Source organism: Odocoileus virginianus, chromosome 20 (assembly GCF_023699985.2).
Source record: "Odocoileus virginianus isolate 20LAN1187 ecotype Illinois chromosome 20, Ovbor_1.2, whole genome shotgun sequence".
Lineage (NCBI taxonomy): Eukaryota > Metazoa > Chordata > Mammalia > Artiodactyla > Cervidae > Odocoileus > Odocoileus virginianus.
In genome coordinates, this window is record NC_069693.1 from 8739613 (window position 1) to 8761527 (window position 21915).

At 53.7% G+C, this 21915-nt stretch overlaps 1 protein-coding gene and 1 long non-coding RNA gene across 3 annotated transcripts; both read right to left on the reverse strand.

Annotated features, from left to right (window-relative positions):
• Positions 1 to 814: 814 nt before the first annotated feature.
• Positions 815 to 7736, reverse strand: FOSB (FosB proto-oncogene, AP-1 transcription factor subunit). 2 transcript variants are annotated; one of them, XM_020898147.2, is made up of 5 exons: positions 7063 to 7736; positions 4821 to 5141; positions 4476 to 4583; positions 3310 to 3474; positions 3080 to 3169 (listed from the first exon to the last, which is right to left on the reverse strand). In XM_020898147.2, exons 1-5 carry the CDS (start codon positions 7186 to 7188, stop codon positions 3167 to 3169), a joined length of 723 nt encoding a protein of 240 aa, XP_020753806.1. In that variant the 5' UTR covers positions 7189 to 7736; the 3' UTR covers positions 3080 to 3166. The 2 variants fall into 2 exon arrangements, with proteins under 2 accessions (XP_020753804.1, XP_020753806.1); XM_020898145.2 differs by having other exon boundaries at positions 815 to 3474; positions 7063 to 7734.
• A 9982-nt stretch (positions 7737 to 17718) lies between these two features.
• LOC110139940 (uncharacterized) lies at positions 17719 to 21849 on the reverse strand. The gene is made up of 3 exons (XR_002314623.2): positions 21392 to 21849; positions 20187 to 20261; positions 17719 to 17939 (listed from the first exon to the last, which is right to left on the reverse strand). It is a non-coding gene; the product is annotated as an uncharacterized lncRNA (long non-coding RNA).
• Between the last annotated feature and the right edge of the window lie 66 nt (positions 21850 to 21915).

Here is a 21915-nt window from a genome sequence, read left to right on the forward strand (position 1 = left end):
TCCCCAATCCTGGGCACATAACATCGTGTGTGTGTGCTCAGTCATGTCCGACTTGGTTTGCACTAATTGATAGTTGGAAATGAATAAATTAGCAAATTTTTTGCGCTAATAAATAAATTAAGGGGATTATGACAAATCCCCCTCCTTAGTCATTTACTAAGACACCTAACCTCTGGACCAGTACTTCAGTTCTCAAAGTGCTTGCTGCTTTGCAAATGAGAGTGGGCTTGGATCTTGCAATGGGGATGGCTCAGTGTATCTGTGGACAAAGTGGTGATATCTTTGGTTTAGTCAATCTTGGGTTGTTCCCAATATGTTCCTAACCCAGAAGACATGATCATGTGCAAAAGCAAAAGGAAACTCATCTTCACTATAAAGTGATCCAAGTTTTATGATTCATGTAACCCTGAAGACTCCCAATGTACCTGAGTGGTCTTCAACAGTTCAAATTTTTTTCTACCTCTCACTTTTGCTCAGGCCAACCCCAGAGCATTACACCGTCAAGTATAAATTCTTCCTTCACCAGGAAACCTACCTGAGCCTTTAGTATTTTGGTATCAGACACCTCATGGCTAATATTCCGCCTCATTATTTCTTCAAGGAGGAGATACAGCCTCTGTGTGTGGGAAGTCCTTCTGACTGTCTAGCCTCCCCCCATCCTGCTGTTGACTGATTCACTAGTAAGAGTTCCAGCATATATGTGTGTGTGTGTGTGTGTGTGCGTAGTCCTGTAGCAATCTAACCTCACTCCCTCATGCTGAAAGGAAGGCAGATGATGGATGTCAGGAGCAAAGAGACCCTGAAGCTTGGTGGATACATTTTCACGAGCTTTTTATTGGCGACAGTGCAGAACCACGAAGGGGAGGGTAGCGGCCCAGTGCCAGCCAGCCCCAGCCCCCGGGGGGTCAGGTGCAAAGTACAAAAAGAATCACAAATACAGCATAGGGGTGGGGTTGGGGATTCAATACATTGTGGTCTGCAGGGGCAGGCCCTGCTCACAGCCTCACACTCGCACCCAAAATTCTCAAAGATACAGATTGCAAAAATCTATAATCCCTCAGGCTTACTCACAAAAATAAAATATCAGGTCCCCAACAAATCCAGAGTCAGAAGACAGCTGGAGAACCAGGGACAGTCACATGGAAAGGGTCAGGTAAAAACTGGCAGAGAACACACAGAGGCGGAAGAGAGACTCAGGAAAGAGATAGCCGGAGATGGCCAGAAAACAACCAGAGACAGTCAGAAAAGAGACAGCTAGAGACGGAGGCAGCCGGAGACAGGCAGCCTGAAGTTTCCAGAAGCAGTGTTTCCAATTCAACGGCATGACTTTGAGGGCCAACGTGACCTAGGCCAAGGATGCAGAAGCGCTCACACACTCACACGCGCGCACACACACTCATATATAATATATTTATTTATACATAATAGATATAAGTGCCTTTCGGAAATCGAGAAAGGGATAAATAGCCACGGAAGTGGGTCAGGGGTGTCTGGGTTCAGGGCGGGAGCCGCAGGACGGGGCAGTGGAATGTTTTCCATGCAGCACAGAGGGCGGCGTGACCCACCCAATATTAAAAAATATCAATTGGCCTCATGATAAAATCCTCATGAGGGGAAAGGCAGGGTTAAGGAACCTAAATCGAGAATTGGGGCTGGGGCTGAGCGAGGGGAAGCTGGAATCTCAGGGAACCCAGCCCCTTGGAGTTTGCCAGTCCAGAAATATTAGGGGGTGGTGGGGGTCAAAGCCTCAGCCTTTAAGTCTTCTCCGGGAAAATGTCGGGGCGCCCTGGCAATCTCCCTCTGCTCCCTTTCTAGAAAGGTTGTGGGAGACCAAGGCAAGGGAGAAGTTGGCGTCCTAGGCTGGGATAGGGTGACAGGCCTTAAAGAAAAAGGCCAGGGCTTGGTCTGGGGCTCGGAGTGGGGGTGGGTCCTGAGGAGAGAGGCCACGCGGATGGATAACTGTCATCCCCTCTGGATTCTGTCACCCCCTTGAGTCTAACTCATTATGAGGGGAGAAAGGAGGCATACAGGGGGAGGGGAGACCACGGAAAGGCTTTGGGGAGTGGGGGGCACAATCCCTCCGGAGGGGTTCTGTCCCACCCGGTTCCCCCCACAATCCGGCCAACTCGTTTCACAGTATAAAACACTCCAGCAGGACAGGCATCACAGCGCCCCCTGCTGCCTGAATCAGAGAGGCCCAACAAGGAAGGCCCGGAGGGGAGGCTGTGGGAGGTGGGTGGCGGGCAGGGGGAGAATAATACTGTTATCAGAAAGAAGGGCTGGGGCTGAATGTTGGGGGAGGCTTAGGAGGCGAGAAATTCAAAATCGGAGCCAGTTTTGCCTGGACGGAGCAGCTGGACGGTCAGGGAGGGAGGTTCACATTTCAGACTAGGTCTGGGTGGAAGGAAAATTATCAAAGGGGGGGGGGGGGGGGCATCAACTTCCCTTTAAAGGGGAGCTCAATTCAGAGGAGGATTGAAGCACGTGGAAATGTTGGATAAATAAGCTAAGGTCGTGGGGGGCGGCAGGGAGAACCAGCCTAGTCACCCCTGGAGGGGTGGGCGTGGGAGAAACGCTTTGGGGGTTCGGTGGCATTTCCTTGTTGGGCCTCTCTGGAGAGAACTCCAGCCCACCCCACAGCCCACCCCACAGCCCCGCTTCCTCCAGCCCAAAGGTGGGCATCGCCCCCGCCCCCACCCCCCATCCCCAGAGCCTGGGTCCAAGCGAAACGGCCCACAGGCAGCAGTGGGCAGCCTGGGGGGTGTCCATCCCCTCCCCACCCCGTGACCCCAAAGTCACCAGCTCTCTGGCCTCGCCGGGCCGGCAGAAACAAGAGGCGGAACAGAACACAAGGAAGTCCTCCTGTCCGATGGCAGCGGCAGCAGAGGGTCAAACAGGAGAGGCAGGGAAACCACACGCCCGCTTTTTCTCTTCCCCTCTCTCCTCCAGTTCCTCCTCGTCCAAATCTCTCTCCCTTGTGTATTTGTTTGTTTTGTCTAAAGTTCACAGAGCAAGAAGGGAGGGCGAGTTCAGGGGGTCGGAAGGCTGGTCACTGCCGCTGGAGCGTTGGGCGCCGGCGAACGCGGAGACCTCCGGGCAGGTGAGGACAAACGAGGAAGTGTACGAAGGGCTAACAACGGGGAAGGGGTCGCCGAGGACTTGAACTTCACTGTGTGTAAAGAGAGAAGCTGTCAGGTTGGGGGGTGCGTCTTGGCTGGTCTGGAAGGGCAGGGGCGGTGGTGGCGGGGGCGGCAGCAGCCAGCTGAAACCATCTTCCTTAGTGGATGCTGACCCCGGCAAATCTCTCACCTCCGCCAGCGGGCCCGGCCCGGGCCCCCCGGGCCCCTCTTCGTAGGGGATCTTGCAGCCCGGTTTGTGGGCCACCAGCACAAACTCCAGACGTTCCTTCTCCTTTTGGAGCTCGGCGATCTCCGACTCCAGCTCCGCCTTTTCTTCCTCTAGCTGATCTGTCTCCTGAGGTCCCCGATGGCCACGATGGAGCACGGAGGAGAGCAAGGAAGCAGAAAAAGGCCGTGAGCGACTGGAGAAGGTGGGTCATGGCTGCAACCAGCTCTCCTACTCTGAAGGCTAAGGCCCATGGCTGGAAGGCAGCTCCCGATTGAAAGACCCCCTGAAGTGGAGGCCTGGTGTGCCAGGGGACTTGGGGCAGGGGTCTTGCCTTCTAGGACCCTCAGTCTCCCCACCTGTCCAGTGGTTGTTCGGAAAAGGGCCAGGAACACATGGGAAGTCTCTGGTTGCAAGAGGCACTCAGAGGTTTGTTGAATGAACCAACCATCCTTACATGTTTTCATGCCCCCTATTCTCCTTGTTACCCTTTCCCCTCTGTCTCCCAGAGAAGAGACCAGGTAGCTCAGGGAAGTAGACAATTTCCCTGATTTCCTCCAAGGTGAGCAGGTCTCCCTACAAGCACAAAGTGGAAAACTCTCAGACTGAGGTAGGGCATGAAAATAGAGGGGCACCTTGGCACAGGCCACCAGCCCAAGATAGAACTACAGGTGGCGGAGGCAGGTGGCAGGGGAATTGACACAGGATTAAAGGATTTCGTTTCTCAGACCCTCCAGAATGTTAAAGCTAGAAGGAACCTGGGAGATTCAATGAGGAGTTGAAGAGATGGAAAAACTGAGGGAAAAAAGGTTATCACTTGCCCAAGACCAAAAAAGGGACATGAGTGAAGCATCCCTCTATTAAAGGTCACTCATAGGTCCCCCTCAGGATGAAGTGAAGGTCAGGCAAGTGGTCAGGGGCAAGAGGGGGTCATCAACCAGGACAGGACTGGCCAGTGAGGGTCAGTGTGTGTGAGCTGGCTGACCCCACCTGTATCCAGTTCCACATGTGGAACATCTTGCTCTCAGTTCAGGATGGAGGCACAGATGGTGGTGGGCAGCAGAAGATGGGGAGAGAGCCCCCCCCTTCAGCCTTCCCTCACCCCACCCCACCCCTGGGACCATCCTCACCGCCTGGAGTCGATCAGTCAGCTCCCTTCGCCGGTTCCTACACTTTGCTGCTGCCAGTTTGTTTCGTTCTCGACGAACCCTTCTCTTCTCCTCCTCCTCTGGGGTGAGCTGAGTAGGAGAAATAGAGATGGTGAGATCTGGGGACACGGTGTACCTCCCCCTCCATCCTGAACCTCCTCTTCGTCAAGAACCCCCAGGAGTCAGAAAAGGACCAAGTCCTCGCTGTGGGGAGGAGGACAGGCTGTCTGCAGTATTGAGGCTGCAGGTGGTCCCTCACCCCAAGAGTGGGAAAGTTCCTGCCTCTCTTGCTTCCTCCCGCTCAGCCCCCTGATGCCCCTTACTCACCGTCTCCTCTCGGGCTCTCCTGGGCCGGGCTCGAGCTGGGCGGGAAGGCCCAGGTCCACTGGTGGCTCCGCTGGTGGAAGGCCCGCCACTGCCACTCGCCCCGCCACTGCTGTAGCCGCTCACGGCCGGCGTGGAGTAGCTGGTTCCGGGCATGTCGTAGGGGCCGACGGCCGGGGGCTGGGAGGCCAGTGGCTGCCCCTGGGACTGGGCCATGGAAGAGATGAGGGTGGGTTGCACGAGCCACTGGAGGTCCTGGCTGGTTGTGATGGCGGTGACCGTGGGCACGAAGGAGCCGGGCATTTCCCCAAGGCCGGCGCACTCCTACGGGGTGACACATACACACACAGGCGTAGACACACACACAGAGACACCGACGCACACACGCCCAGCACACACACACCCCCCGACCCGGTGAGTGAGCACCGGGCCAGCGGCTGTGGATGCGTGTGTCACAGGCAAAAAGCCACAACACCCACCCTTCCACTACACCGTGACGCAGTGGTTAATGAGAGGATTTCTGTGCAACTGGCTTCTACCTCCTCCTTCTTCCTCGGGGAAAGGTTGCACGGTTCCAGCGGGTGGTGAATCACACCCCGGGTTGGTGACTCTTAGGTGTGGGGGGTGGGGAGGAGGCTGGACACAGCCGGGTGACAGAACCCCCGGGATGGAGTCACAGCCACACACACAGCCACAACACCCCACCCCCACCCCAGAGGCAAGGGGAGGGAGAGGGAGAGGCCTTAGGCTAAGCCTTCCTCTACACTCACACTCATATACACACCCCTCTGAGCGCGGGGATAAGGGACTAGAGGGTCCATGAGACCCCAGTGCAGGGGCGGGGGGTCCCAGTTAAAAGAGGCTTGGGGGACGGGCCTAGGAGTTTAGAACAACGTTTCAAGTAATTGTCTCTCCCCAGAGTGAGACTGACAAGCGACAGGTTACGGTGGGCAGACAAGGAGAGCAAGTGAGCAGCCAGGCTCCCTCAGACTGTCGCGGAGGCGGGGTGGGGTAGGTCGTGAGACCCCAAGCCCCAGCAGCGCTCATATCCACCCCCCACCCCCAAAATGTAATCCTAGAACTGCTCGGAAGGCTCAACTACTCTCGCCGGGGGCGTGGTGAGGGATGGGCTGGCTCACTGGCCAATCAGCGCCCAGGAAACTCAGAGGGGGCGGGGCTCCTGGAGACCACCTGGCTGGATCCCCCAGGGCTAGCGGCTTTAGTCCTATTTTCTGACACACCGGAGGCACCTGGCGTCCGGAACAGAGGGAGTGAGAATGTGTCTGTGTGTGCCTGGAGGGGTGGGTGACGGTCACTACGTCTCCCAAAGGAACCCTGGCACACAGACACGCTCTGACCCTGAGAGCAGAGGGACAGGACCCTGCCAGGTCCTTGCGGACTCATTGGGTCGCAGAAGATCGCTCCTGTGGCGACAGGAATCCCCTCGCTCTGCCTCTAGAGGCCCGTGAAAGAGACCCTAGTGCCGGAGAACCGCAGGTTCCGGGGACGAACTGTGGGAAGGAAACTGCGCCCTACAAATAGGAAGCGAAAGTTGATTGGCCACAGCTCGTGCCGCGGCGGCCAATCGGAACGCCGAGCTGCCCCCTCCCTTAGCAACGTGGCCCGGCGTTCCAAAATAGAACGCTCCCGGGACGTCAGGGGCGGGGCGGACGAAGGGGGCGCCACGCGCCGTGCGTGCCCCGCGTCAGACGGAGGATTCCAGCGCGTCAGCCGTTACGCACGGGTCCCCCGTTACGTCTCCGCGCAGGAGGCGGAGGCAGCGCCACCGAGGGTTCGAGGCCCGCCTTCCCGCTGGGTCGAGGGTGACCCGGCGCCGGAGTAGGCGCTAGGATGGAGGAGGAAAAAGAGGAGGCTACTGGAAGCTTCTCCGGGATTTTCCCCACCTGCCTAGCCGCTCTAGCTTCAGGTTGGTGACCTGAGTGAGGGGCAGTCCCCGAACCGGCTAAAAGTTCTCAGCCCTGCTACCTCTCACACGTTGCACTGAACGGCGCGCTCTCCCCACCCCCAAAGCTCACCCCTCTGTGTTCCCTCCCTGCCCTCCACGCACACAGCCAATTGCAAGCACGCCCGGACTCTGCAGTTTGCAAAGTGCGCCGTGAGCCTACTCCCTGTCAGATCCTAGATTTGGACGCGTTTTATTTGGGATGAGGGGATTGCTCGCTCCACCCTTGAATTTAAAAAATTTATAAATCACAAAGCAGTACCCCAACCCTCTAGAACTTACCTGGGAGGCGGCGGCGGTGGGTGGACTGCCGAAGGAGTCCACCGAGGACAGATACTGAGACTCGGCGGAAGGTGAGGAGCTGCACCGGGAGCCGGAGTCGTAGTCTCCGGGGAAAGCTTGAAACATTTCCCTGGGCACAGGGGGGCCCCTGTGACCACGCTGAGGTCGCCGGGAAGCCAAGGCTATGGCCGGGTGGGGGAAGAAAGGTGCGAGTCCGGGGTGAGCCGAGCGCGTCCCCAAAGTGCGCTGTCCGGGGAAACTCAGGGTCGGGGCAGCGTCCCGCTCCAACAGTGGCAAAGTTTCCGTGTAATTCCTTTGCGGTGCTCAGGCCCCCACAAGATGCCGCTGTGCCTCCTGATAGTCCAGGCTCCGTAGGACCCGGGGGCGAGGGGGGATCGCTCCCCGAGGCGGAAAGCTCTGTCCTGCTGTACAGAATCTGCTTCGGGTGCGGTCCCCTCCACGCGTCTGGCGGGTCTCACGGGGGAGGAGGGAGTAGTAAAGATGAAGAAAAAAGTAAGTCGATCCTAAGATAATGTAGAATTATCTAGAAGAATCCTTCCAAAAACTTTCCGGAAGAAAATAAACCGAATTTCACAGCCCCCAAGAAGAAGAACCACAACAATCAAGTTCCAGCTCCGCGTGTCCCAGCCTTGACCGTAGATCTCAGTCTTATGAATGAAGCTCGGATCCGCCAGCCTGTATTTATATGCCCGGGGCCCGGCCCCCTTGTTGACGTCACCCGTCCCTCACTCGGCAAACTTCTCGATATCTCCGGCCCTTGTGAACCCAGCCCCGCACCGTCCGGCAAGAGGTCTGTCCTAGCCTCGATCTGATCATCTGCATCACCCTCGTGGCCTTGGGGGTCTTGGGGGCTGCGTTCTGGAGCACTCGGCGGGAGGGGATCCCGGCCGGTCTCCCCGGAGTTCCTGTGACGCAATTAGCCATATAAGGAGCTCGGCCGGCGCGGCTGAGTGTTTGTTTGGTATCCTAGCAATTACGTCAGAGGGAATCCCTCGCTCGCTCGCGCGCTCGCCCGGCGCGCCTGCGGAACCCGCCTGCGCCTGCGCAGTCCAGCGCCGCCCGGGGCGGCGGGGGGGGTGGGGTGGGGGGTGCTGGTATTAATAGGTTATTAGACTGACCCGACAAAGGATCCCGGCTGGGGAGACCCCAACTCGGGGGTCCATCTCACTCTGGCCGCCCCTCCCATTTCCCCTGATGGTGCAGCGCCCTCTCTCGAGAGGAAGGTCAATCTCCAAAAGGAGACTCTGGGTCTGTGGTTGTAGTCACATAGGCGGGGAAACTGAGTCCCGAGACGGGTGGGTGGGACTCTGATGCTCCCGGTGAAAGTGGGGGTGCGGGTGGAGTCCCTAGGCTCGCACGAGTTTCTGCCCTGACTAGTTGTGCAACCTTGAAAAAAATTTTTTTTTTCTCTCTGAACTTCAGCTTCACTTTTCCCGGATGGACAAGGAGTGTGTATCTTGGACCCTGCTGCCCCCAGAGGTGCGGCGTTTGGGAGGTACGCGGGTTTGCGGGGGAAGGGGAATGAAACTTGGGGTGAAGTGTCCCTGCTGCTGCTGGTGCTCCCCTTTCTGCTTTATAATCCTATCCGTAGTCAGAAATAATACGTGTGACGGCGGTGGGGGGGGGGGGGGCGTGGGGTGGGAAATAAATGATAGTAATAATAATGATCTAATAATAATAATAGATGCCAGTTAGTTAGCATTTACCAAATACCAGCTCTTGTACTAAGCCTTTCAATACAAGATTTTCACTCCTTGTACAGCTTCAGAAGTTTAAGGGAGGAAAATCTTCGTTTAATAAAAAGAGGAAAAGGATAGATCGCAACTTGCCCAAGATCTCATCTCAAGAAATTCAAACCCAGGATTCTCGTTCTCTTCCTGACTTCCGAGAGATGTCTGTTTCAGTGAAACTCCCTGAAAAACCTGGGTGTTGGGATTATTTAAATAACAACTTCCATTGGTGGGGAGTGATACACCTTGCAAACCTGTCCCTGTCTGCTCACAGCATACACTATTATATCGGGTCGAGCTGTGGGGGTGATGGCGGGAGGGGGGTGGCTGGGGGTGGGGAGCAAGTTGCTTACCTCGATGTCCAGTTAGGAAATGTGGTTCAAGAGTCTAATTAGGGTATTTCAGACCCCGCAGCCTCCAACTCATTAGCACCCACTGGTAAGGATCTCACCAGTTGCTTCATAAACCTGAGTTCCTGGCATTTCCCTCCCGGGTTGGAGCCTGGCTCAGCCAGGGCACAGAGGAAGAAGCACCTTAAAACTGTTGAATCCCACAGGCCCAGAGAGGGGGAGGGCTGGCTCCTGGTCACACATTAGGTATGAAGCCAACCAGAGGGGTTAGGTCTTTCCTCATTCCCAGGAGAGTTTTGATTCCCTGTCCCCAAAGTGGGGAGGAGGGAGGGAGATAGGGAAGGCTGAAGGGACATGGGCTCAACACTGGGAGGTTGAGAAAAAAGCCCAGCCTCAAACACCTCGTTCCCCCACGCCCCCTCTGTCTGCCACCAGTCTGGGAGTAGGGAGGGGACTAGGAGATGACACAGCAACCGCCAGCAGGCAGTGACTCGGCTCCAGCATCAGACAGGGAGTGACCCCTCATTCCTGTTCTGTCCAAGCCCCTCATCTCCTCTCCCACGGAATAAAGGAGACACACAAATGCCTACCCTCACTGCCCAGAGACCTTCATACCCCGACTGAGGTGGCCCATATGACCACACAACTGCTGGCATATCCTCAAAGGGGCACACTTGGGCATTCGGTTTCACACACACACACACACCGCACACAGAAACACACCTTCACATGGTTACCAACACACGTGACAGGCACATCCTCACTATAGATACATGTGGTTGCTCTTTACACACAGTGATTAACAAAATCATGTGTTAATTCTTCTGAGCACTTGTATTAATTTATTTAATTCTCACAACACTCCTACAAGGTAGGAACTATCATTTTACAGGCAAGGAAATAGAGGCCCAGAGAGGTGAAGTCACTTGCCTAGAGTCACACAGCAAATTAGTGGCAGAGCTAGGATAAGAATGCAGCCCCTGCTTTTAATTATTATTAAGTGAGTTATGTATGTTGATATATTCACAGGCAGACGGTGACACTCATGGCACTGGGCATTTACTGCCCTCTTCCCCCCGCCCCCCTACCCACAGGTAGACCCAGAAACTAGGTGCCCTCGGCTTACATTCTACCCCACCACTTAGTAGGTGTATGAACTTGAGCTGGTGATGTCTGGAGCCTGTTTTCTGTCCTTGGAAAAGAGGAGAAATAGTGCCCAGCTTATCACGCTGGTGGGAGGATTATGTGAAGTGAATATCTTGGAACATGCCTGGCACAATGAAGGGGCTTGTTTTGTTTTTAAAATAAAGCCACCCTGGGACTTTCCTGGCGGTCCAGTGGTTAAGACTGCACTTTTAGGGCAAGGTACGTGGGTTCAGTCCCTGGTCAGGGAACTAAGATCCCACATGCTGTGCTACCCAAAAAAAATAATAATTCATTTAAAAAATAAGTAACGATAAAAAATAAAGCCACCAGACACACCAGGTCACATTGCAGCTTTCATGAGTCCTGAGTACTTTTGCCTTTGTGGGCCTCTTTCTCCATAAAGACATCTTTAAAAGTATTATTTCATGACTGCATTGGTATAGAGACAAATACTAAATATTAAAACATTTTACTTGACCTAGAAGTTCAGTTCTTCTTGGATTTTATTGGGTTGGCCAAAAAGTTTGTTTGGGTTTTTCCAGAAGATGTTACGGAAAACCCTGGATGAACTTTTTGGCCAACCAAAGAAAAGAAATTAAACACTTACACGGGCCCCTAAAGTTATCATAGGTCCTAGTACCATGCCCTCCACACCTAAGGGAAAAATTGGCCCTGTGGACACACCACACACACACATACACACCCTCACATTCACGCAGTCTCACTCGAGCATACACGCAGACATGCATACCTTGCCCTCGCAGCATGGCAGTGGCAAGGCAAGTCTTTCTCCATGAGGCTCAATCCCAGGGAGCTTCCAGGAGGAGGAGGACTTGAGTGTAGGAGAGAGGGCAGGACCCCTGCTCTGGCTCCCAAGGGCTTGGGCTCTGCAGGTGGTGGGGAGCAGGGGGAGCCCTGAGCCTCCTGTTCCTGTTGGGGGTAGGGAAGCAGTGTCAGCTACGTTTGCTCAGAGCACCCTGTAAACAGCCCGGGAGACCCAGTTCTGCCAAAGGGAGCCCTCATTCTTTAATTCTTCCTTTGGCAAAACCCTTGCTACTGTGTTCCTCAGTATCCCCACCCATAAGGCAAGAAGATTGTATGGCCATGGGCTCTGAAAGGCCTTTCCAGCTCTGAAATTTAATAACAAAAATGACAAAGAGAGGCTTCCTGGTGGCTCAGTGGTGAAGCATCTGCCTGCCAATGCAGGAGACATGGGTTCAATCCCTGGTCTGGGAAGATCCCACATGCTGTGGAGCAACTAAGGCTCTGTGCCACAACTATTGAGCCTGTGCGCTAGAGCTGGGGGAATGCAACTGTTGAGCCCACGCACCCAGAGCCTGTGCTCTGAAACAAGAGAACCACCGCAAATGAGAAGCCCAAGCACCACAACAAAGAATAGCCCCCACTCACCGCAGCTAGAGAAAACCTGAACAGAAGATCCAGCACAGCCCAAAATAAATAAATGAAATGATTAAAAAAAAAAAGATGAGGAAGATACGGGAAGTAAACACTTAGCTCTGCTCACATGCATTATCTCAGCCATCCTCACACTACATCAGCCCCATAAGTAGGTTCTGATATTATCCCCATTGTACAGAGAAGGAAACTGAGGCACAGGGAGGTTAAACCTGAGAACAGGGTTTTCCAGCTGTTTCTGTGAAATTAAGCCAGCTGGGCAATCTGGTTACAACACATGTCTGGTGTAGTCTTTTGTGTTTCCAGGCAGCCCCTGGGTGATGCCAAGGCTCTGGCTCCAAAAGACAGGTCTGTGAGAGTTTCTGAGGCATGAGAGGAGAGGGTGCACATGTGTGGGTGTATGTCCTGCTGCGGCGACTGTGACCTCCAAGAGGGCAGAGCCGAGCTGGTTAGTAACTGCTGGCTCCTCCGGGCCCAGGGTTAAGTAGTGAGTGTTACTGGCTGGCTGGGCCCACTCTCCATTGAGCAATCCTGGAGGCCTCCTGGAGGGGGTGTCTGTGGAGTTTCAGGGAGGCAGAGCAGTCCACACTTGCGACTCTTAGCTTGCCTTCAGTACCCCTGCATCCTGCGTTCAAACTCCTCACTCACCACAGCCCACAAGGTCTGGCATGACTTGGCTGGGGCCGACCACCCCAGTCTCACCTCCCGCTCCTCTTCTTCGTGTGGTCTGTCTCCCTGGTCTTCAGATATTTGCATGTGCTCTTCCCTCTGCCTGGAGCATGCCCCCTTTCCTCCCTCTAGCTCATACTCTCTTCCTCCAGGTCTCAGCTCCTCTGTCCCCTCCTCCAGGGAGCCCTCCTGGGGTTAGCACCCTTCCCTTAGAGAGCCCCCCTCCCCTCTATGCCTGTCTGGGTTTATCACTCTCTGGGGACAATCTGCTCTTCTTTCATTGGGCTGTATTATTATTCAAACCTGAGTCGAGGTTGTCCAGGCACAGCCACATCCCCAGCACTGTGCCAGGTACTCAGCAGGTGCTCAGTAAATATTCTTCACCATCCACTCACTTACTCAGGTATCAACTCTGACAGACTGGCTTGGACAGAAACATATCTGTTTCTTTGCCATTGCATGGATTGAAGGGGGAAGATGCTATAGACTAGTTGACAGGCAGGGCGGCTGTCCACGGGTCTTGGGACCTGGCTCTCAGTGTTGATAAACAGTCACCTGTCTGTCCTCCCTGCCTTCTCCCTGCTGAGTTGGTGACCCTGGGTCCTCCCAGGGTTGAGGTGGACACATCCGTCAGGGGTGGGAAGGAGGAGGCTTGGTTTACAGAATCCAAACTGTGGAGACAAAAAGACAGACACACAGGCAGACAACACAGATGTGCATGCACACCTCTCACCTTTGCCTGCACAGACACACAAAGAACTAAACGAACACACAGTCACACACAGAGCCTAACACACGCTCTCGTGCACACACATCACAGAAATGTACAGACACCAGACAGCAGATACTGACAGGCGCACAACTCTACACACACAAACTGGCAGAGCTAGGCAGCCCCACTGCCGTGGAGAGGCCCCCAGGGCTCTGGACTGGCAGAATTTCTCAGCCACCCACATTTGTGTGGCGGTTCCTGCCTCCAGGTCACTCGGACACAAGGAAGCTTCACAGTCTTGCTCAGAGTTACATACAAACCTACAGAACAAGGCACATAGAGACATGGCATCACACACTCAGATCCCATTATGGTGTACCCTCTTTCCCACGCATGCTCACAGCTACACACCCACAGTTTCACGTGTGAGGGCATGCGGACACTGCTCAGCAGAGGCTACTCTCAGATGCTGACTTGTCTCAGGCCCTCGTCCAGCGGTCCTGTGAACCCCCTCACTGTGGGAGCCAACCTCTCACCCATCCCAACTCAGACCCACACAGTGTGATAGTGTATCACTGACTATAACCACTCCAGGCATTGTGGGGGTGGGAGTGCTTAGGGAGGCCTGAACAAGTCGGGAGGGCTTCCTGGTGAAGGTGGGTTTGGGCAACTACTGTCAAATCCTGAAAAGATCTAGATAAGGAGGGAGTTCATGAAAGCACTCTCTCCCTACTATAGACATCCAAGACCAAAGAAGAGAAAGCAGGAGAGACTGCAAGAAGCTAAAAGGCAGGACTGGACCAAGGTGGCAAGGATAACAGTTTTGGAGACCTTTCCAGCTGCATTTTGAATGAAAATAATAGTAGTATTAATAATATAGCTGGCAGTCACTTGAGAAAACTAACCATGTGCCAGTTGCTCCATACAGATTCACTGTATTTTCTTATGTAAGTCTTCCGAGACGCTATAAGGAGGGTACTAGCCATGTGACTCTGGGCAAGCAACTTCTCTGATCTCAGTTTCCTCATCTGTAAAGTGGAGATAATAACAGCACCTTCCTCCTAGCGTTTTGAGGAATAAATGAGTTTGTATGTAAAAATGCTTAGAACAGTGCCTGGCAGAAAATACCTTCCCTGTAAGTGTAAGCTGCAAAGGCAATTATTATTATCCCCATTCAACGGATCAGGAAACTGAGGCCAGGAGCCCTTAGGGAACTTGCCCAACCTGCAGGTTTGTGCGGAGTGAAGACTGGTTCCGACGCTGGTAGTGAGGCTCTGGGGTCGTGGGTGGAGGGAGGCAGGGCCTCCCCACTTTGGTGTGTGTGTGTGCTTGCGTGCGTGCGTGCGTGCGTGCGTGCGTGAGCACACGTAGGGTGATTCCATTGTTCTCTGCGCAAACACCCAGACCCCATCCCACCCCCAGCAGGTCATCTAACTGCTAGCCACAACCCACAGCCTCCTAGTCATACCGCTGCGGGTTTCCTCTTTACGGCCCAGGGGCCTCCCCACCGGCTGACCCGCTCCCCCGCCTCCCCTTCCTGCACCTTGAGGATGCTGTGGCTGGACTGGGTGGTCTCAGGCTGGAGCTGCCCCATCCCTGACTCAGGTCTGTGCCCCCTCACTGACCCGAATGCGGCCTGCCTGGCCCCCACAGCCAGACAGCCACGCGGGGGTGTCATGGGGAGGGGGGGTGTCACAGCGGGCCACGTGCCCGCACCCGGGGTGGCTGAATTCCGCCTGTGATTCAGTCGGCTTGTCTGGGTCGCCGGGGGTGCCCTGGTCTGTGATGTCAGCGGCCAGGTATGCGTCCGGGGTTTCTCCGAGTGTGACTCAGGCCTAGAGCTACCCTCTCCCTCCTGCAGACACTCTGGGCAGCTCTCCAGGGCTGGCGGCCGGCAGGCAGCCTGACGCTCCCTTCCCGGCCCCCTCCACGCCCTCCACACCCCTGAGCTGTGGGAACAGCGGACTACCGGACCGACAGGAGGCAGATTCCAGAGGTTCAGACCCCAGGCCAGCCCTGGCAGCCCACCGGGACCTCCCCACCTCCCCTGGAGACCAGGACTCACAGATTATTATGGGATGGAATTAATTCATTCATTTATTCATTCAACCAGCCATTCAAACACAGGTTCTCAGCACCTCTCCCGTGTCAGGCTCTCCAGACACCGGGAACAGAGCTGAGAATAAGACAGAAATTCCTCACAGTGCCCCATCAGAGCCTGCATGTTGTATAATATTATTGCTATTGTTATCCCCCCCTCCCCAGATTCCACCAGGCTGCAAGACTCGGGTTCGTTTCTGTTCCTCCAGGCAGCTTTCCAAACAGTTCCAGTTACTTTTAATCCTTGGCTCCCAAACAGTCCCTGGGAGGAAGTCCTTTCAGGACTCTGACCTTCAGCCAGCCTACTGCAGCAGGTGCCTTTCCTTCCCTCTTGGACTTTCCTCATTCCCTGTCCCAGTGAATGATTTAAGCCTCTGTTCTCCCCACCCCAAAACTCTTACCCCTCCACTGCCTTCCCCAAAACCTGAGCTCGACAGTGATGGTCACAACTGGCCTTGCAGACACCGAGGGCTCCCTAGGTCCTTACACCAAGGTCAAGACTTAGAGACACACCTTCATCTGGTCACAGCCACCCGTGGAGGAGGCCTGTTGTCATGCCCATTTTATAGGAAGCGAACTGACGCTAAACCACACAGCTAACGCCTGAGCCTGTAACTCATGTTCTGGACACATGCCTACAGGGCACACACAGAGAGGAAGTAACAATACTGCTGACAGTCAAGTGTGGTATTTCATAAAAGTTTATTCTGTGCTGAGCACTTTCTAAATGTTCTCTGTAGGAACTCATTTACTCCCCACAACAGTCCTATGAGTGTGGGCAATTATTATTCCCATTTTACAGATGAGGTCCATAGAGGTCTTAATGCTAATACGATTCAAGTCCACAAATACTGAAATCCAGCTATGTTTCCCAGTGTGGTGTGCTGAAAATTAGAGCTATACAACTGGACACGGCTTACCAAAAGCCGCAAAGCTGGAAGGCACACATAGGAGACACAGAACCATTCACACAGTTACACAGACATGTGCACTCAACGTGGACACATGAGTCACAGATTCATTTACTCAGCAGTAATTACTGAGTACCTACTGTGTGCAGAGAAGTGCTAGGGATCCAGCAGTAACCACAACAGCCTTAGGCCCTGTCCTTGTGGAGCACACAGCCCCATGGGGGAGACAGTAAACAAAGAAATATATAACTGAAGACTGTGATAAATTCTGTGGAAAGAAGTGAGAGATAACTGACTGACAAACACAACCACCGGCACAGTTGAACACAGATGACCATACACAGAGATCCAGAACTATACATATACACACACACAGAAATGCAAGCTAGAAGCAAAACTGTACACGTCCATATGTATGTATCTGTAAGTACTGTATATATAGGTACTTAGTCATGTTTCACATACGATCACACAAAAAGACTCAAGTACACACACCCAAACACATCGTCAGCAGTGTTCAGATACCCATACATCCAGTTGGTGGTGGTGTAGTCGTTAAGTCATGTCCAACTCTTGCAACCCCATGAACTATAGCCCACAAAGCTCCTCTGTCTATGGGACTTCCCAGGCAAGAATACTGAAGTGGGTTGCCATTTCCTTCTCCAATACATCCAGTACACAAGTGCAAACTGGGGAAACTACTCGCTGAGTCCGTCAGTTGCTCTCACACACATGAAGGAAGCCCTCATAAGCACGCTCTCACACGGGAAACCCTAGATAGGCACTGTCACAGACAGAATCACTCATCTACAGTCACAACCATTCAGTCAAACACCCAGTTTTTTCTCTCTGCTTGGAGATTCGCCCCAGCCCTGGTCACATGAAGCTACTGGTTGGGGGGTGTCGGGGGTGTGTGTTGGGGATGAGTTATTAAAACCTCCCAGCTGTGGACAGCTTCCCAGACACAGAATGGAAGGACTTTGGGCTGCCTGTCTGATGAAAGAGCTTCGAGGAAGACAGGCAAGAAACCCGAGGGGAGCAGGGAAAGGAGCGGGGGGGGGGGGGGGGGGGGGGGGGCTCTCGCGCTGTGGCTCCGGGTGTGTGTGTGTGTGCCCTGCCTGTCTCCACTGGTTGGGACCCCAAACTCAACAGCGCACACAGGAACCGGGGAGTCTGAGGCAAAAGCAGAAGGCCAGAGAAGTGTGCTTGGATCTATTTTAGTTGTTATTATTTGGGGGAATGTGAGACAGCCACCGCGCGGGAGATGCTGGACAGACAGACATGCCGGGGAGGAGGGGGCGCAGACGGACAGATACCCAGCGGAGGCGGTCCTAGGTCAGACAGGAGGAGCGGGTGACAAGCAGACGGCGGCTGTCTAAAGGGAAACCGGCAATTTGGGGGCCTGGTTCTCCCCCGCTCCATCACCGCAGCGCCCCCCCCACACCAGGCTCCCGGACGGCTCGTCTGTCCGCCCGGGCCGGTCCTGGTTGCACCCTGTGCGGCCGCGCGGCCAGGCCCGGGACAAACAGCCTTCACGTTGCTAAGCGACGGCGTTCCACAGCCCGTCGCGTCACCGCGTCTGCGCGGGCGGGGGGGCGGTGAGCGCGGAGACGGCGGCTGAGTCGTTTGTTGACGTTGCCTGGCGACCGCCGAGGCGCTGCCAGGCAACGCCGGCTGACTGTTCATTCTCTTAAAGAGGCAGGAACATTTTACCGGATCCGGCTGGACCGCGCGGCGGGGACTGAAGCTCTGCAGGGAGAGGGGAGGGTCGCTGCCCAGGCGTTGGGGAGATTTAGGGAATCGGAGGCTGGTTTACACCCTCCTGGAGTAGAGAAAAGGATATAAGCTGGGGACTGTTGATAGTTGAACTAAAGTTTTTAAGATGTTAGTGCAAGATGTTAGCTCGATTGCACACGTGCATAGGCGCACTTGTAGGCACGCACTTCCACAGGAGAGTGGGTGGCAAAGATAAACCGATAGAGAAACCTGGGTTCAAATACCCACTCTGTGACCTTGACCTGTAACTTCTTTTTTCTGATCATCTTTGCTTCCTGAAATGGGAGTGATAGCATCACCTGCCTCCAGAACTCTGACTATGAAATCCTGTTAAGTACTTAGTACATAGTAAATGCTCTGTACATAACAGGTAAAATTATATTCTTTAATAACTGAGTTCTTTTCCTGCCTCACTGGGATTTGGAATGAGATGGTATTTGTAAAGTACTTACTGCACCACAGAGTGCTAAATACACAGGGGCTGTCATATTATTGCTGATGTTTTAACTATTATTTCCTCTACTCTGTAAAATAACACATCACAGGGCATTGTCAGTTATCGACTTTCTTTGTGTCTTAGGGTGCAAAGGCGAGGAAATCAGGCAGATGTGATTGGAATTTTTGTTCTGCTGGCCCCGGCTGTGTGACCTCAGATAAATGCCTTGCCTTCTCTCACCCTCTGCTTTCTCCTCAGTGAAACTTGTGATCTCTCACCTCTCACATAGTCACTTCCAGGTAACGGTCCTGGGTGAGGGGTCCACTCTCATCGGGTGTGTCAGGTCACTGCCCCATGTCTGCAGCATGACTCATGGGGCTACATTATGTAAAGCTCTTAGATTCTGCACAGAGGGCAGGTTATATAAACGTGTTTAATGTGCATCCTACATGTCGAGTCTAGGGAGGGGACCTGGCTTGCTAAACCTGCAATTGCCAAACTGGCACTGGCTGCTTCTAGGAAGTCAAGCCTATCATGTATACTGCCTCATTCAAAATATGCCTCTATTGGGGTCTCTCTATCCCCCTAAGTGATGTGTCTCAGTCTCTGTCTCTTAATATGTCTTCATTCCCTCTGCATCTTTCTGCTGTCTCTCTGTCTCTGTTATGCCATCTCTGTGCTTTTCTGTCACTATCTCTGTTCCCCTGAGTCCCTTTCTGGGTTTCTGCCTCCCACCCACTCCCCTTTCTCTGGGTTTTTATCCATTTCTGGGTCTCCCTCTGTGTCTTTGTGCTTCTCTTTAATTCTTCATTTAACTCCCAAATTTGTTCCCAGAGTCGACTGATTCTGAACAGCACCAATCCCAATCCCCTCACAACTATGTGCTGTGGGTGTCGGGATGGTTCCTCTGCTCCTTGGGCCTCTGCTCTTCCCTTTGTGCAAAATCAGATGGGGTACCACGTGGCACTAAAGGTAAAGAACCTGCCTGCCAATGCAGGAGATATAAACGATGTGGTTCCATCCCTGGGTCGGGAAGATCCCCTGGAGGAGGACATGGCAACCCACTCCAGTATTCTTGCTTGGAGAATCCCATGGACAGAGGAGCCTGGCGGGCTACAGTCCACGGGGTCACAAAGAGTCAGACACGACTGAAGCGACTTAGTATGCACAAACCGGCAATGCAGATTGACAGGGAGCCCCATCTCCTGGGCAACTTGTTAAAGGTGGATTGCCTCAGTCCCACACCCAAAAGCTGTGGGTCAGAATCTCAGAGAAGGAGGTGGCAGAGATTATGACATGTGAGAGTCTGCCTGAGAGATTCTGAACAACTGATCTGAGGCCTCCACACATGTCCTGATGCCAGGTGTTGTTTTTTTTAATGGTTTTTTAAAATTGAAGTATAGTTAATTTACAATGTCGTGTTAGTTTCAGGTGAACAGTTAACTGATTCAATTATATGTGTGTGTGTGTGTATACATGTTTATATACATATATATACACGTTTATATACTTTTTTTTCCACATTCTTTTCCCTTATAGATTGTTACAAAATATTGGGTATAGTTCTCGGTGTGGTACATAGGTTGCTGTTGGCTGATGCAAAGTTCTGATGCCACATAATAGGTGAGGTTCCGTGGAGACATGGCCAGGGACAAGAGTGATTCCCCCTGCAGGTAGAGGGTCCTGAGTGTGGACAGAGCAGGGGGTCAGGGTGCAGAGAGAGACAGATAGCAAGACACAGACAGAGACAAAAAGTTAGAGGCAGAGAGATACGGAAACAGAGAGATAAAGCCAGAAATTGCATTTTCTGCACACTGCCTGAAAATGCACCTTCACGGTGGAGGGCCACGTACCTACCTGCGTGCGAGTGTGTGACTGTATTCAACAGGTCGCTGCAGGCAGCACTGGGGTGTGCCGGGTCCAGTGCTGGGGCTGAGTGTGGGAAGCAGATGATGGGCTGGGAGGTTCTGGGTGGACCCTCTCTACATGTACCTGCCTGCCTTTAAGTCAGTGTCCCGGGCCAGCATGGGTGACTACCTGACAACTGGAACACCAGTCAGACAGCTTTCTCTGTCAGGCAACCACTTTCTACGCCCACTGGGTGCGGCTAATAAGGATATAGCTCCAGGAGTCCTGGGGCCCACGTGGATAAGTTTGGGTATAACTCCAGACTTCGAGGGTGTTGTGGACTTGGGAAGAGCCAACCTAATAGAGGGGTACCATTTTGGAGCCAGACTGAGCTGACTCCTTAGGCAAGCTTAGTGACCCCTGGGAGCCTCAATTTCTGCACCTGTAAAATGGGGAGGATATGGACTTGTGTGAGGATTTTGAGTTCTCTTTCACAAAATGGTAACTGCTGCCATCTATTGAGGGCTTGCCATGAATGTGCCTGTCAGCAAATTCTGCAGCTCTGCCTTCAAACATCTCCAGAATCTGATTCCTGTTGCCCCTTGTCCAAGTCGCCATCCCCTCTTGCCTGGACTATTGCGTAGGTCGCCTCGCTGGTCTGCCTGCCTGCACTCTGGCCTCCCAAAGCCCATTCCCCACATACAGCTGGAGGGATGCTGTTTAAATCAAAGTCAGTTCATGTCCCTTTTTTGCTCAAAACCCTCCCCTGGCATCTAACTCACCCAGAGTAAAAGTCAAGGCCCTCACCATGGCCCATAGGCTCCTTGTCTCTGCCACTTTCCCTCCCCTCCCTCTCTCTGCTCCAGCCACACCAGCCTCCTCCTGTTCCTCCAACACACCAGGCATGTTCCCACCTTAAGGCCTTTGCATCTGCTGCTCTCTCTGACCTGGATGCTCTTGACCCAGATATCTCCACGGCTCCTTTCTCCCCAACTTCCAGTCTTTGCTCAAAGAATCACCGTCTCATGTCGACCTTCTCTGACCACCCTATTTGAAATGGCAGCCTCAACCCTCCCTTCCTCTCTACCTCCCCAGCACTGCTACTTTCCAACGTGCTATGTAAGGCCCATCATCTCCTTCCCCATTCCCAAAGTGGGAGCTTCTGGGAGGACAGGGACCTTCATCTTGTTCACTGTTGAATTGCCAGCACTTACCACAGTACCTGGCACAAATATGCTGAACGAATGAATGACGTGCCTGGAGTGTGCCACGAGTTCTAGGCCGGTGAATGCACTGAATCCTTACGTTGAATCCCTATTGTCACAGCAGCCCTCTATGCTAAGCGCTACCCGTTTTACAAACACGGAAACTAAGAGTCAGAGAGGGAAGTCCCTAAAACAGAAGCTCAAAGGCCCGGACGATCCGAGGTAGATTATCCTGCCTTCAGTGGCGTCCTTGCGGACCGGTGCGTTGTCTGTGTTTATCCTCATCATCCCCATGTTTATTTCAGGGCTCATTCCTTCTTTACTTGGTTGCGCGGCCTCTATTACCGAGTCCCAGACAGCTCCCTTCAGACTCTACGAATTTCCCGGGGTTTCTGACTCCCGAGCCCAGAATCTCTACTTCCGCGTGGCGGTCTCCCCGGGTCCCTGCGCCCGGCGGACCTTGGGAGGCGAAGGCCCCAGCCTGGTGCGCCCACCCCGCCTCGGCGCCCAGTCTCGGCCCCGGCGCGGCCGGG

Excerpts from the sequence above, each read along its gene's own strand:
- FOSB (XM_020898145.2), bottom strand. The coding sequence starts at position 7,188 with ATGTTTCAAGCTTTCCCCGGAGACTACGACTCCGGCTCCCGGTGCAGC. Across the intron at positions 4,584-4,820 it reads GGAGAGCCCGAGAGGAGACG|CTCACCCCAGAGGAGGAGGA; the intron begins GTGAGTAAGGGG and ends TCTCCTACTCAG. Across the intron at positions 3,475-4,475 it reads TGACTGATCGACTCCAGGCG|GAGACAGATCAGCTAGAGGA; the intron begins GTGAGGATGGTC and ends CGGGGACCTCAG.